Here is a 15,893-nt window from a genome sequence, read left to right as displayed (position 1 = left end):
CCTTCTTAACGTGATGTAGAAGTCAGTCTGTAATACACAAACATTTGTAGACCTGCTTCCCTTTAATTTCAGAATGGATTCACCATCCTAGATGAGCACACTCGAAGGATTAAAAAAATGTGGATATTTTTTATCAAGACCCCTTAAATCACCAGCCTCTCTGATGAGGTTTTGGGGTGATGGTGGGGTTCAGAACTGATGGCCAAGAACGAATTCTTGAAGACATCTTTGGTGCAAAAGGTGATTTTGTTAAAGCATGGGGACAGGACCTGTGGACAACAAGAACTTCACTGGGGTTGTGAAGGGTGACCGCTTATATACTATGGAGTTGGAGAGGTGGAGGCAAAAGAGAAGTTTCCAAAGAGATTTCCATAGACTAAGGAAGACTCACAGGATGCTAGAGGCCTAGCTATTGTCCAGCTAAGGTTGTTTTTCCCTCTAGCAAAGCACGAACATTAAGACAGTAGGGCGTTCCTGGAGAAGTGTTATACTCCGTATTTGTCAATGGGCTGCAGGTTATAAGGAAATTTAATTTTACCTGCCATTTTCTTCTTGCCTTTGTTCCCTACATCCCTATGGAGGGGCAATGTTAGGGCCCCCAGGAAACTGAGTCTATAGGTCTCTGGAGATTAGGCTATTGTAAGATTGCCTTTTTTTTCGTAATTTACTAAATTATTTGTAAACAGATGGAGACTCATGTCCTGTGTGACTGTGACCTCTATCAGTTCTTTCTTTGGTTTTGGGCAGCCAGGTGTGCCTGAGGAATATCACACAGACCCCACCTAGGGGCGGGGGTATGCTAGCTTGTCCTCTGCCCTCATCAACAGGATCAGGGGTGGTGTGGGTTGTGTTCGGATCGTGTACCCCAGCTCTGGGAAATGGTCTTGTTTCTCAGCCAGTTCTCTAGTAAGTGTTCTTCCCAAAGCACTGGCCTTCCAGACCAGGCCTGTCCAGATTCTGCGCTTGCCTAGCTCAGAACCAGGGGGAGCTGTCACTTCTAACAGGCTTCCACAGGGCCATCTCCTGCTGCCTCCTGAGATTCTGGAACATCGCCAACAGCTGGATTTCCTGTGGAACATTCTTTTGAACCAACTTCCTTTTGGCTGCCTGCTCTGCTTTTGTAATGCTTGCAACTTTCTTTAAAATGGTTTAGGACAGGGGCACCTAGGTGGCTCAGTCTGTTAAGTGTCTGACTTCAGCTTGGGTCATGATCTCCCCATTCATGATTTCAAGCCCCGTGTTGGGCTCTGTCCTGACAGCTCAGAGCCTGGAGCCTGCTTCAGATTCTGTGTCTCCCTCTTTCTCTGCCCCTCCTTCTCTCCCTCTCTCTCTCTCTCTCTCAAAAATAAATAAACATTAAACATAATTCTTTTAAATACTTCAGCACACACAGTGATGTGTGTGAATTTAATCTAAAACTGGGGAAGGAAGGTTTAAAATTCAAAGTGTCTCAATTGGCAGTACTCACCCTAAGGGTGGTTAGTTAGCATTTAAAATACTTGAATCAAAAGCTTCTAGGCCATTCATTATATTTAAATTATACTTCAATAAAATTGTTTAAAAACAAAACCAGACAAGCCTATCCTCCTGTGGGCACCTTCACGCCCTCTTCAGTTAGCTTTATCTGTGATTAGTACCAAATACTCCAAAACTAACACAACATGATTGCCATCTGGAAGGCCTGTTGAAATGCAGGGTGGTGGGCCCCATCCCCAGAGTGGCTGTTGGGTACATTGGGGTGTGGGACCTGAGAATTGGCAGTTTTTTAAATGTTTTTTTATTTTTGAGAGAGAGAGTGCAAGCAAAGGAAGGGCGGAGAGAGAGAGACACACAACATCCGAAGCAGGCTCCAGGCTCTGAGCCCTCAGCACAGAGCCTGATGTGGGGCTTGAACTTGCAAACTGTGAGATCATGACCTGAGCTGAAGTTGGATGCTTAACCAACTGAATCACCCAAGCACCCCTCTTGTTTTTTTTAATAGTGTGTTTGAGAGAGACAGAGACAGCACAAATGGGGGAGGGTCAGAGAGAGAGGGAGACAAAGAATCCCAAGCAGGCTTCGCACTGTCAGGGCAGAGCCCATCTTGGGGCTCAAACTCATGAACCATGAGATGATCTGAGCCAAAATCAATAGTCGGACACTTAACTGAGCCACCCAGGTGCCACATGTCCAAGCTTCTAAAATGTCTTATAAGCTCCCCAGGAGTTCCAATGTACAGCCAGCTCTGGAAATTACTAATCTGGTCTCTGATACCCACATAATTTACTTACAACAGTGTACCAACTGAAAATGTCTTATGTTTGGCCTGTCCTCAAAGTTAAATATTGACAATTTAATGGCAACTAATCCTAACGTATCCTAACAACCAAAATCATTCACCTTGCATATGGGGACCCATAAGAGAAAACATGTAGGGTTCTACCTATAGTGTCTTTATTTTAGAGTCTGATCCCCTTCCTGAAACCAAGTTTCTAGTTTAATATGGAAAGATACAGTTACTCCACTGACTATTCATCTGGAGATATGTGAAACATTGCAATTTTACATTCTAAGTACCTTATAAAGAGTCTTGTCTTGCTGCAGTGTTAGACCCTGTGGAAATCTTTACTTGAACATCATCATAGTTTGCCCCTAGTGCATGGTATAGGGGAGGAAAAATAAATATTGCTCTACCCTTCTGAGTTCATGGCTAAGATACTCACCTCTAATAAAAAGAGATTAAAAGGAGAAAAACAAATTGAATTATGTGTATACAGGAGCCCCACAAGATAAGAAAGGCTTTCTGGTAATCAGGTAATTGAGGTTTACATGTCATCCTGAGCCAAGGAGAAAGGGGGTAAGGGTCTGAGTTTCAAAGGCAAAGAAGACAATCAGGGGCACTTGGGGGGCTCAGTCGGGTAAGTTTCTGACTCTTGATTTCGGTTCTGGTCATGATCTCAAAGTTTGTGGGTTCACACCTTACATAGGGCTCCTCACTGACAGTGTGGAGCCTTCTTAGGATTCTCTCTCTCCCTTTCTCTATGCCCTTCCCTTGCTTGTGTGCATTCTCTCTCAAAAAATAAGTAAATGAACTTGAAAAAGGCAAAGACGATTCATAGGAAGATGGGAAGGGCAAATGTTTGGTAAACAAATGATGGTTATACTCTTTGGAGAAGACCTTCTTATGTTAGAAAAACAAAAACAGAAGAAACTGTCATCTTTGGTAATAGCTGTCTTCCCAGTACAAGCCCCCTAACTAAATTCTTTTAGGCAGTGAAGAGAGGGATAAAAAGCTCTTGAATTAACTGGGCTTTGATTTTCTTCAGCTCAAAATAATCCACATACCAGAGTGGCACATTCTGGGGTGGCCTGCCCCTGGAAAGATTAAATAATGAGAGGACGCTCACAAGTGCAGCATGCTGGGGAGGTGCAGAGACTGCAGACTTGGACTTCCAAGCTGAACCTGTGGGCGCACACTGCTCTGGCCCACTCACAAAGGCCGGGCCAGAGGGAGGCGCCCAGAATATTAGGAATCATAGGGAGAGTGGGTCACCGCTGAGCCACTGAGTGTGCTCTACCTGTGTCAGGGAATGATCCTTCTAGAAACACACAGCCCTCCGCTCAAAGATGCACCTTTTGGGGCATGAGGTATATGGTTAACATATGTGCTTATTTTCATCAATTCAAGGAAACCTATTTAAGTCACTTTTCTTTGGCTTCTTTTAATCTGAAAACATTCAAGAAATTCATGTGCATCTATTTCACACCCTGGTGCAACTTTCCAGCTACACTCTAGGGTTCTGCTGACACCTGCTGGCACGTCATCTATTTTCTGTTGAAAATAATAGCCTATTTCCTAAAGCCTTTTGGCCTTCATGTGCTAGGTGTGCATTACCTGGAAGACAGGAGAGAGAAGGAAAGGCCTTATGGGACCTTGTCATGCCAGGGAGGGAGATGTGTGAACAAGCCCCGGGGAGGGGACCACAACAAAGTTCTTCCTGCCTCTCAGCCCTGCACCAGCTGCTCTGTGATCTTGGGCAAGGCCCTTGACCCTCACTTCCGTCATCTCAAAGAGAAGCAACAGCCTTCCCCACCCCAGGGCCCTGTAGGGTTCGTGAGGATTCTGTTACCATTTCCTCCTAACTAATGCAAGAGTACTGTCACTGAAGTGATGACCTCAAAGGTCACTCCTGGAGACCTTTCAGTCACAAGAAATAAGTTTCTTTGCCCTTGTTGTAGTTGCAAAAGATGGATGAAAGTTGGTTCAGCCTCCTCAAAGCCTGGTATCTCTGTAATTTATTTTTAGAAAGAACTACATCAGAATGCTCAGAAAAAGCCAGTAAAAAGCCAGTGAACAGTCTCAGAAATTGTCCACTTTTTTATCCCCGGAAAGCATGGACTCTGTTTGTGTTTTGGAACATGTAACAAGCCATCAGGTTGAGAAAATGCTTCCCAGTTAATGCCAACCAAATTATTTGTTTTTCTGTCTCCTCTCAGGAAACTCTGTGTGGGCCTGTGGCGTATTAGACCAGTAACAGGATATTTGAAAGTCCCCAGGGAATTATACTCCCATATTTAGTCTGACAGAGGAAGTGAAGGCTGCTGATGAAAATAATTGAGCACTTCTTTAATGCTACTATTGCCTTTTCTTCCTCATCGCTTAGAATCCTGGTTTCACCATTGGGAGGCTTTCGATGCTGTTTACAGTTCCTTTGGAAATAACCTTTTCTAGTTGTGGAAGGAAATTTACTTCTCATGGCTCCTAAGTCCTCCTTTAAAAGCTATTATGGATGACTGGAACATAAAGAAGAAAGCCAAGACTCTCTATTAGATTCACACCCACCAGGATAGCTACTGTCATCATGAAAACAAAACAGAAAATAACAAGTGCCGACAGGATGTCAGGAAATAGGAAGCCCTGTTCCCTATTGTCAGGAATGTAAAATGACACAGCTGCCACGGAACCCGAATGCTGGTTCCTTGAAAATTAAAAATAGAGAGGTGCCTGAGTGGCTCAGTAGGTCCAGCGACCGACTCTAAGTCTCTGCTCAAATCATGATCACAGTTTGTGAGTTCAGGCCCCACATTGGATTCTGCACTGACCGTGCAGAGCCTGCTTGGGATTCCCTCTGTCCCCTCTCTCCCTGCCTCTGACCACTTATGGTTACTCTCTCTCAAAATAAACTTAAAAAAATTTTTTTAATTAAAAATAGAATTACTACTTGGTCCAGTAATTCCACTTTAGAGTATCCAAAAAACTGAAATCAGGAACTTGATGAAATATTTGTACACCCTGTTCATAGAAGCATCATTAGTCAGGTGATCATTAGTAGATAAATGAATACACCAGATGTGGTCTACACATACAGTGGAATATTATTCAGCCTTAAAAATGGGGGCGGTTCTGTAACCTGCTGTTACCTGCCTGAGCCTTGAGGACATTATGCCAAGTGACATAAGCCAGTCAGATTTGCCAAAGGGCAAATATCTATGACTCCATTTTTATGGAGGACCTAGAATAGGCACATTCATAAAGACAGACAGGCTGCCAGGATTGGGGGTGGGGAGACGAAAACGGGAGTTGTTTAAAGGGCACAGAGTTGCAGTTTTGCAAGAAGAAAAGAGTTCTGGAGATGCATGGTGGTGTGGGCTACATAGCAGTGTGAATACTAATGCCACCGAACTGTTCACTTGAGAATGGTTAAGATAAGGGGCACCTGGATGGCTCAGTCGGTTAAGCGTCCAGCTTCGGCTCAGGTCATGATCTCACGGTTCGTGGGTTCAAGCCCTGCGTCGGGCTCTGTGCTGACAGCTCGGGACCTGGAGCCTGCTTCAGATTCTGTGTCTCCCTCTCTCTCTGACCCTCCCCTGCTCACACTGTCTCTCCATGTCTCTCAAAAATAAATAAAACACATTAAAAAACTTTTTAAAAGAATGTTTAAGATGATATTTTTACTGTTATTTGTTACTTTCTTACAGTAAATTAAAATCGCACACATTTGATAGAACTCAGTCTTTACCACTGGCCCTTGCAATGACTAAATCACTAGGCCACGTCAAACCTAGTAGTAATGTGTTGTGCTGTCTGGCAGAATGTTCTATAATGATGGAAATGTTCTTTTTTAAATGTTGATTTATTTTTGAGATATGGCGGTAGAGTGTAGGTAGAGGAAAGGCAGAGAGAGGGAGACACAAAATCAGAAGCAGGCTCTAGGCTCAGAGCTGTCAGCACAGAACCCAATGTAGGGCTTGAACTCATGAACTGTGAGATCCTGACCTGAACTGAAGTTGGAGGCTCAACCGACTGAGCCACCCAGGCGCCCTGATAAAAATGTTCTTTATATTTGCTGTCCAATATGATCGGCACTGGCCCCACGTTGGCTTTGGAGCACTTGAAATGGGACTAGTGAAAGGGAAGCACTTAATTTACTTTTATGCAGTTTAAATTTAAATAGCCACGTGTGACTGGTGGCTACCATACTGGACAGTACAGATAGAATTTACACTTATATTACCATCGATTCCAAATTATTTCCCCTTCCACAACACACAGCTATAGCAGTCATGCTATAAACCAAAGAAGGTAAGGCGCTGGCTTTTGTGGTGGCCCCAGCTCTGTTTTCACCCCCAATATCAATTTGCTGCAAAGCATATTGCCAAGAGTGTGATTCTTTATTTTAGTAACTTGGTATGGCATTCATTGGCATCAGTCATTGGACCCAAGGGCAGAGTTGGCTTTAGTTCATAGGCCACCCTTTTCTAGTAGAATGTCCTTAAGGGACCCAAATTCCTTCACTCCCATGCACAGTCTTCCTTCACTTTTCCTTGTAAATCCATGGAGTGATGTTATGAACTAAAACTGAGGTCCAAATCCTTAAACAGAAATTATGTAAGCACTTCACTGTTTGCTCTGGACACCCTAGCAATCAGTGCATGCTTTACTTTTTAAGGCTTTGCTGGAAAACACAGACAGGTAAGATATGTAAGAAATTCTTAGATTGAAATAGAATCACACGATAAAATTGATGAACCCCAAATGCTCTCATCCTCTAAAATGGGAATAGCTAAATATGTCATCGCCTATCGTATAATGTTGCCTAGAAATAATGAAGATTGCCAATGGCTGAAAAAGGACTTCTATTTAAACAGGCTACAACTGGAAGGTTTAACGAGTCAATCAGGGGGCAGCGTTCCTTTGTGACAACCCAGCGTTTAATGATGCTATAGATGATACATTTATCTTCATGGAAAGAATGAAAGCTGTTGAAGAATAAAGGATGGCCTGCAGAATGAAGATCGCTCTGTGGTGGGGAGGAGATAAACGAAGTGTTTATGTTACTCTTATGCAAAATGGATACAGGCTCTCTAATAAAAACCACCATTTTTAGCTCCCGTAGTTTGCTCACCAAGAATGCTTTTTCTTTCTCTTTCAGCAATGGGTAGAAGGACTGAGATCAATCATACACAACTTCAGGGCCAACAATGTCAGTCCAATGACCTGCCTCAAGAAACAGTGAGTTTTGTTTATATCACTTTTTGTTCTTGGCTGTTAAAAAGCGAAAGGTCAGATCAGGAGGTAAGGCTTAGCATATGGCCAGGCAGCATCTTACTTGCCTTCTCCTCCATGCTTCTGGCCTCCTGATATACACCTGTACTCTCTGGCCACTTGGCAAGGCATGTGTGATAAATCCAAAGCCCAAAACTGATATGAAAGGAACGCTTGATGGCAGGAAGATGCTGGAAGCTCAGCATCCCCTGCCAGTATCCTCTGGGTAGTAGGCACCGACCTTTGTGTCCCCACACAGAGTGCTGATCAATAGTTCTCCATGCCAGGGGCCGTAGTCGGATACTGTGGTAGCTGGAGCCTCTGTTGTGTGAGACTGAGAATTGGGGAGTGTGGCCAAGGGAAGCACTTAACAGAGCACCTCTTGCTAGGGTCAAAAAGGAGCACTGGCCTGGGGACTGTTGAGCACGCAGTCATGGATCCAAACACTGTCCTTATCCCAGCTCCCTGTATCCAAACTCCAGGGCGGGTACCTCACTGGTGGATTTGTAACCCTTCCCAAGTTATTCCATCAGGGTGACATGAAAGTTACTCAAGTAGAAATCCTAGCCAAAGCCAAAGTCAGACTGTTGACAGAGCAGCAGTCAGTGGAGGACGGAGGCCGCCTGCCATTATAGGGCCATTGGTAGGCAGTTGTAGGTGCAGAAAGGAACTACACTGAGAAATTACGGGAATAAGCCTGCACTCTCAACCTGGCCCTGCAGCAAGGGTGTGATTCCTTGGACCATCAGGCAATAGGAAGAGTGGTCCACCCTTGGGGTACTTTCATCCTTACTTTTGGTCCTTTTGGTAGGTCCTTTAAGAGTATGTGCTCTTGACTAAGATCCCAGTTTGGCTGCTTAGTTGTTGGGAGACTCTTGGCAAGATCTTAGCCTTGTGCCTCACTGTTCTGACCTGTGAATGGAGATGGTGACCATAATTCATTTTACAAGATTACCCCACAGATATAGTGAGGTCCTAGAAAATGCCCAGCGCAGTGCCTGGCTCCCAGTCCTCCTTCATTCACTAAGTTTTGATTTTTATGCCCTCCCTCCCATTTTCTTTCCATCATCTTAGCAGGGGGTAGTTAGTCTTGTAAATACCAATCTGTTGTGCAGTGGCTTCTCCTTTTCTTCTGTAGTTGCTGTGGCATGTTGTCTTAAAAATAAAGAACCACAGTGGATATTTGACATTATACTTTAGATGTTGATCGAATCCCAAAGGATCTGAGACTTTGAGAATGCCCACTTATATTGAGGGGCCCCAATAACCATATCTGGACACAAGAGCATATCTGTCCCCAGTGGTATCATGCCCAGATCCCTTTATGGAGCTGGTGTTCACCCATCTGCCAGCCTCCATGAGGGTTAGCTCATCAGAGGTCACACCTGCCCAATTCTGCAGAGAATTACCCTCTGCTGAAGGCGAGTCAGTGTGTCTGGGAGACTGTCCTCCCTCTTCCTGGTGGGCAGCCCATGGCTGACAATGGGCTAGACCAGGTTACAAAAGGCCAGCCCCCGTGCCACCAAGTCGGGTGCACATCGCACTCCAGAGCTCCCGTGGCATCAGGCTAAAGCATGAGCAGAGACCACAACTTTGTGTGACTGTTCTCCCTGCCCTTTCTGCTTCCCTCACACCTATTGTCTTGAAAACATCCATTGAAAAGGAGTCACTTGTGCTTCTGGGAAACCAATGTAAGACGGAAACTTTAGCAAATTGTCATAGTCTGCTTGTTACTAGAATTTTGTTGACTGGAAACAGTGAGAATGTGACTTAATAGCTAGGAACAGTCTTAACAATCAAAGTACAAATAAATGTTGTGGGTCTCTGTGTGTCAGGAAAGCACTGAGTTGCTTTGTATCAATTTGAGTTAATGAACTTCTCTTACTATTGGAAATTAAGGAAGGTGTCCATTTGATCTGGGGACTGGGAGTGGAGGTCCCTGTGGTACCTCAAGATAAGGCTGGATGGTGTCAGCATGCAGTTACATTTTTTACCACCTTAGTAGAGATTATTTTTATTTTATTATTAATATTTTGCCAGAATTTTTTTGAGTTTATTTTAAGAGAAAGAGTGAGAGAGCACAGGGGAGTGGAAGAGAGGGAGAGATAGAAACCCAAGCCGGCTCCCCACTGTCAGTGAGGAGCCCACTGCAGGGCTGGAACTCATGAACCATGAGATCATGACCTGAATTGACATCAGCTGGATGCTTAATTGACTGAGCCACCCAGGCACCCCCTCAGTAGAGATTATTAAGGATGAGAACAATCACCAAGTAAGTTTGTTTTGCTCTGTGCAATCACCCAATTTTCTAATTCATCTAGGGTTGCTGAGAAAAATACAAAACTCCCAGTTAAATTTAGAAATCAAAATAAGTAGTAGTTTTTTTAGTATAAGTATGTCCTGTGCAGTATTTGGAGCATACTTATAAAAAAACACTATTTTTTGGAAATTCTAATTTAACTGAGAGTCTTGTATTTGTATTTGCTAATTGTGATGACCATAAATTCATCTCACAGTGTATTATGGTCTCGGACTTTGAGATTAAATGTTCTTTGTTTGAATGAACTTTCTTTTAAAGTTTGTAACTAGACTGAAATATTCCTCTTAAGAAACATTAAAACAGTGTTGTTATGGTTGTTTTCCAGCTGGATGAAATTGGCATTTATGACCAACACAAATGGTAAAATTCCAGTCAGGAGGTAAGTCGGTCATTCCTGTCTGTGTTTCATACCCTGGGTTAACCCTCATGATACCAGACCAAAGAGAGAGCCCCTTCACAAGTGATTGTTCATTGCTTTCACTGAAGATATTTCCGGAAGTTTAGTGTAAATCACTCCATCAAATGCTGTGTTCAGTTTGTAAAAATCATTTGTGGCTATAAAGTTGCATTTTTTTTCAGAATGGATAGCATAAAGTCTACTTTGATGAAGAACATCTGAAAATGTAGCAGTATTCTTTATATCTTAAAACAAGTGGGCTTTGAGGATTTTAATGTCTTTTGTCTACTTTCCCTGAGCAACCATTAGCTAAAATTAAAGAAGTTGTATTGTGCACCTGTAGCAGGAGTATATATAGACTGTGTCTTCGGAAGTGCATTGCCTCTGGACAGCGCTTCTTATTCTGGACCGTGCTGTTCCTCTGGTGGGCAGAGGTGGGGGAGAGAGGGTGGAGGACTCCTTTGGCTTCTTGCCACTTGATCTCTAGACACACTATCCCTGGCACTACACACTCTTCAGAGCTGTCACCTTATCCCCTCACTCTACCCAGATTAACAGGGACAATGAAAAACAATGGCAGTAAAGCCTGAAAGGGATCAAGAAGGAAGGGGGTGGGGGGAACAAAGAAAACTTGACTGTGATGTGTCTTCCACACGGATTCTTTAATACATAAGCTGATGTGTTTCACCCTCTCAGGATTCCCCATGCTTGCCTCTTTTCTGCCTCTCTACTCCCTCTCTGGTATTAGGACTTGGTAATCGTTTGTGGATACCTCCAGAAGCTCTTGAGATGGCAGTGATAGGGATTCTTTAACAAATTATCCTGGTATCTCTTTGGTTGGTATTTGTGTAAGCACTTCATGGAAATTCCAGAAGCTGGAGCGGGCATCAGCTGTCCACACAAAACCAGGAGTGTGTTTGGAATCATAAGCCCAAGCCAACAGCCTGAATTAGTCATGGTTTCCCCAGGTACCGACCCATTCTTCTAGGATTCTCCACACTTAGGTTGATGTTGACTTCATCTCTGGATTAGTGAAGAGGCCAGCCGAAACAGCAACAAACAAAACGCAGGGTGACGAGGCAGAATCTTGTCTGAGGACTGCTCTTTAAGAGATGAGGCGAGCAGGTCCCCAGCAGTGTCGCATTTGAGCAAATTATCTGAGCAATGGCATGCTGACCACACTTAGCCATTTCTGACTTTTCTCTGTCTCCCTCTCTGCTAGGGCACTTCATTCTGCCTTGAAGCCTCCATTCTGTTTCCCTATGAGATTATCTGCATACTCTCTCAAAATTACTCTTTTGCATTTAATAGAATTGTCCTAGAAGTCATCATTTTTCCTAATTCTGTGTTCTATGACAACCCATGTGACATGATAGAACTATCAGTGAGGAAATTAAAAGCATACAAAGCATAAAGAAGACCATGGATAGTATTTTTACTTAACCTTTTTTGGAGGGCTTACCAAGTTGTCGACCTCCTGCATTTGTTGAGATCTTTACAAATCTAGGTGTAGGATTCTCTGCTTTTTAATAACTTACTAGCAAATCAATTTTATGTCGACTTTAGACAAATGTAGACCTTTAAAAAAAAAAAAAGCCCGGTTAGCACCCTTGACTGATCACTGTTGGCAAAGATACTTTACACTGATGTTTATTATGTTTAAAGCCTTTTTTTGAGCAAAAGCAGGTCAGTTATTTTACTGTATCCCATCATCCTACAGTTATTGCCCAACATACAGTACATTTTTCTTTAAAATCAGTATTAAACTTAGCACAGACAGCAATGTGAATAGAAATGTATGTTAGATCTATTTTGATATATCTTGCTATCCTGCTTTTTCTTCCAAGATAAGGTTCAGGAAATGGAAGAAGTAGAAACACATAGATTGCAATCAAAACACTTCTAACTAGCAATTCTGGTTTTATTTATATGAATTCATTTATTTATATTTATAATCAAGCCATTGTTAGAAAAGCTTGGAAGTCTTTTATGATTTCAAAGATCGTTATCTAGCATGTTCACATACAAAATCATTACCATCCTTATGTCATTTTCTTTATCTCTCTTTGACATGAACTCTTTGGTGCCTGCCAGTAGGAACAGGTGTTTGACACAAGACATCTGTAATTTGGGGGCAATTTGTGAGAGCTGATGGAGAATTGATAGCAAGCCAGAAAAAAACAGAGAAGTCTTCTGGTAGATGAGCTACTAAGGGCTAGGTGGAAATTGTTCTGAATGTTTTAATGGATATGAAGAGTAAACACTTTTAAAATATCATTTTATCACTGTCATTCTGGAGTTCCTAAAATGGAAACTCAGTATAGTGTGCATGCTGTTAAAAGGGGTCTGGCTTCATCGTTACATAGCTTGGGAATGGCCCAAGCTCTTGAGTATTAGCCAAAATTTAATATCCAGGAAGTTACAGGAATGATTAATGAAGAAAGTCTTAACTCTTTATCTCCCTCATTTCTATGTATATAAACTTAAGCAGTCTGCCTTTCTCTCAGAGTTATAAACACATGCTCAATTTATCTTCCCACCTAGATCAAGGCTTTTGAAAGTCACTCTTTTCTTTGCCATTTCCTCTTCTTTGTAACCTGGAGTTGGAACCAATGGCTAGAGAGTCGGGAAATAGTAGCCAGACAAAAATTATGGGCTGCGGCAGGAAGTGGTCTTAATGGAGACTGTTGTGTTACAGAAGAAGGTTTGAGAGCTTCAGGGATGATCATGGCACCCCAACTCCTATGTAATCTGCACCTGTCCTGACAGCCTCGCTTGTCTACAAAGATGGTAGGACTCTGCTGAGGCGTCATTCTGTGTGTCTGACCTGAGTGTTTCAGAAAATGGTGTTAAGACCAAGGAATCAATTGTAGGCCCACTGAGGACAAAGAAAGAGTGAGACTCCTTTGTTTTTTTAGGATTATTGCTGTCTTTATCACCTATAAAGTCTACTGGAACATGGAATTGAACTAGGACTCTAATAGAACTGGACTCCACTCAAGGGTATTTGCTTTTGTAGCATTTCCTTTGGGAAACTCATTGAGTATCTGTGAGCCATGAAGCACTAACCCATACTCTGTGGGTATGAGACTGTGTAAAAGAGTTGAATAAATCCCAGTCCTTTATAAATACTCTCCTACAAAATGCCTATGATGGTATGTCAAAATGTCCCCAGGTTGTCATAAATGTGTTTCTCTCAAGACCCTAGTAAAGGGTATTCTGCTGGGCCTCTACTGTAACTGGAAACTCTAAGAATTCACCTTTGTGCCACAGCCCTCTCCCCTTCCCTCTGAGTGAATCCATTGTAAGGCCCAAGGCTGACTCTGATGGCTGCCTGGAGCAAAGGCAATAAATGCACTTTATTAGGTAGGCCAGGGGAATGGCCTTATTCTACCTTCTCTTTACGTCTTAGCCCTTCAACAAGCTCTAGCCAAAAGGTTCTATTCCTATAGACTCTTCCTTTCCTTCCTACTCTCCAACCCATACCCAGAAAGGCTCAGGCTTTATACCTGCTACATTCATGACCACATCAGTCAGTTTTCATCTCATTTTTCAGGCCTATCCAAACCTAACCAAAGCTCAAGTTCACTGAGATACCCCTGAGGTTGCTATACAAACAGTTTCCTTCTGTCCCAGATCTGGGGATGCTGGGGCCTGTAGCTCTCATGCTAACACACATTTTAAAAAGGAGGGAAAGAGAGAACCCTGAATAGCTACTTTCCCCTATTTTATAAAGGTCAGGTAAATTACTTCTCAACCCGAATCAGTGTATGAAAATTCCATTAACTTGAGAAGTAGAAAATGCGGACATAGCACCCTCTATACTGGAAACTGGTTTACTTGATGTCAAACACATATGCTCTATCATGTCTGTAGATTTCTTAAAGAGAATCCATGAGCCTCCCTGTACTTGAATACATCTGTCTCAAGCACTCTTAAAAATGTACTTCTCGAAGTATTCTTAGACTGAGTATGAAACAACAAAGTTTGAAAGAACACATAACAACTCCTTTTCCTAAAGTTAGATCTTCCCAATCTGTTTTGGGAAGTTGTACTCTGCAGTCGAAGAGGTGTTTTCTCCCACTCATTCAAGAGTAATTGGTGCTCAGTGCTTATATTTGGAGCTGGCCTCCACTTAATGTGAATGGCAGAGTGCATGGCAGGGTTGGGCATGGGGAGGTGTTATTACCAACCTCCTTGTGCTCACAGAGAAGACATTCCAAAGCCAAGCTTCCCAGATGAAAGTAAGCTCTATCTTCAGGTTGGACTTTTGAAATATGAGTTTCAGTTAATATGAGCTTCCGTATTCCATTCCATACCGCTTCCATAATACCTGGGCTTCAGTCATGGAATGAAAGAAGTCTCTTTTGGTTGGCTAAGGCACAGCTCAGAGCCAAACATGAATTCTAGGGTGCAAGCTCATCTCCTCAGTGGGTCGTTCTGAGTGTCACCAATGCATTTCTCATAGGAAATCAGCTCATTAAGGTTACTAGCCTTGATGCACACCATTGTAGTTAAAAGGCAGCATTGTTACTCAAAACTACCTTGTGTCAGGGGAGTGCCAAGATGCAGTGGAAACATTGGATAAATATTCACCTGACTCCCCTCCCCACCACACCTTCACGGTCTCGGTGAAGTTCCTAAGCCTTGAGGCAGCTGGCAATTCAGAGTAGCTCAAGGGTGCTTCAAAAAACTTTTTTCAAAATATGTCTTTTATCAGGCTGCATGTGAGCTGTAATACCAAAGGCATAAGGGCTATCACCAGTCTAGACCGAGCTCTAAGTTAGGAGATTACTTTTTCCCCCAGACCTATACGGTGTCAACATGAGATTTTATTCTACACCTACTGTCCCATCTGCCATATTCCTTTTCCTTAAGAAAATTATTTCTTTGGTAGGATCAAAATTTATCATTGTTTTTGTTCAACAGGATGCATCTCCCAGGGCGTTTTGGGGAGGGGAGAGAAGGGGGTGGGAGATCGTGAGCATCGGAGCTGAGGCAGGCTCTGCGCTGACAGATGTGGGGCTCAAACTCATGAACCGTGGGATCATGACCTGAGCCAATGTCGGGTGCTTAACCAACTGAGCCACACAGGTACTGCTCTCCGAGGGCTTCTTATGTTCACATGCATCAGGAAGACACCCATCTTAGAATCAGGTTGGCTCACTAGCAGAACCAGAGAGATATTGGCAGGAGCTAGTTAGGGAAGTAAAACACCCAGAAATGAAAACTAATTGTATTTTCCTTTCCTTTCTCCCCCCTCCTATCCCACATCCCTTGTATTTCTTAGATTTTTGCCTCCACAAAATCAGAATTAACCATAACTTGACTTTCCTCCCCCCTTTCTTTTTTGCCCTAGTATTACTAGAACCTTTGCATCAGGGAAAACAGAAAAGGTGATCTTTCAAGCACTCAAGGAGTTAGGTCTTCCCAGTGGAAAGGTATTTATTAATTTAATTATGTGTTTGTGAAATGATTTTGCCTATTTATGTTCTCATATGTGCTAAGCTGGAATATTTATGTAACACTGATCTCATTTAGATTCAGAACTAGATTCAGTCCTATATAGTACAGGTAATTTTCTCTTCTTTTCCTTCCTGCCTGCCTTTTGTTCCCTGGGCATTTAACCTAAATGTTTTCAAATTCAAATA

General features: G+C 42.8%; 1 protein-coding gene across 2 annotated transcripts in view; it reads left to right on the top strand.

Annotated features, from left to right (window-relative positions):
* The window catches only part of PLCB4 (phospholipase C beta 4), a 402,177-nt gene that overhangs the window by 292,438 nt on the left and 93,846 nt on the right, over positions 1 to 15,893 (top strand). For both annotated transcript variants that reach the window (XM_029917446.1, XM_029917447.1), the window contains 3 exons: positions 7,413 to 7,492; positions 10,171 to 10,224; positions 15,602 to 15,683. In XM_029917446.1, the coding sequence (XP_029773306.1) occupies positions 7,413 to 7,492; positions 10,171 to 10,224; positions 15,602 to 15,683 (216 nt within the window). The remainder of the gene's footprint in view (positions 1 to 7,412; positions 7,493 to 10,170; positions 10,225 to 15,601; positions 15,684 to 15,893) is intronic.

This window comes from Suricata suricatta, chromosome 12, assembly GCF_006229205.1.
Source record: "Suricata suricatta isolate VVHF042 chromosome 12, meerkat_22Aug2017_6uvM2_HiC, whole genome shotgun sequence".
Taxonomy (NCBI): Eukaryota; Metazoa; Chordata; class Mammalia; order Carnivora; family Herpestidae; genus Suricata; species Suricata suricatta.
This window is presented reverse-complemented; position numbering and strand designations above follow the sequence as displayed.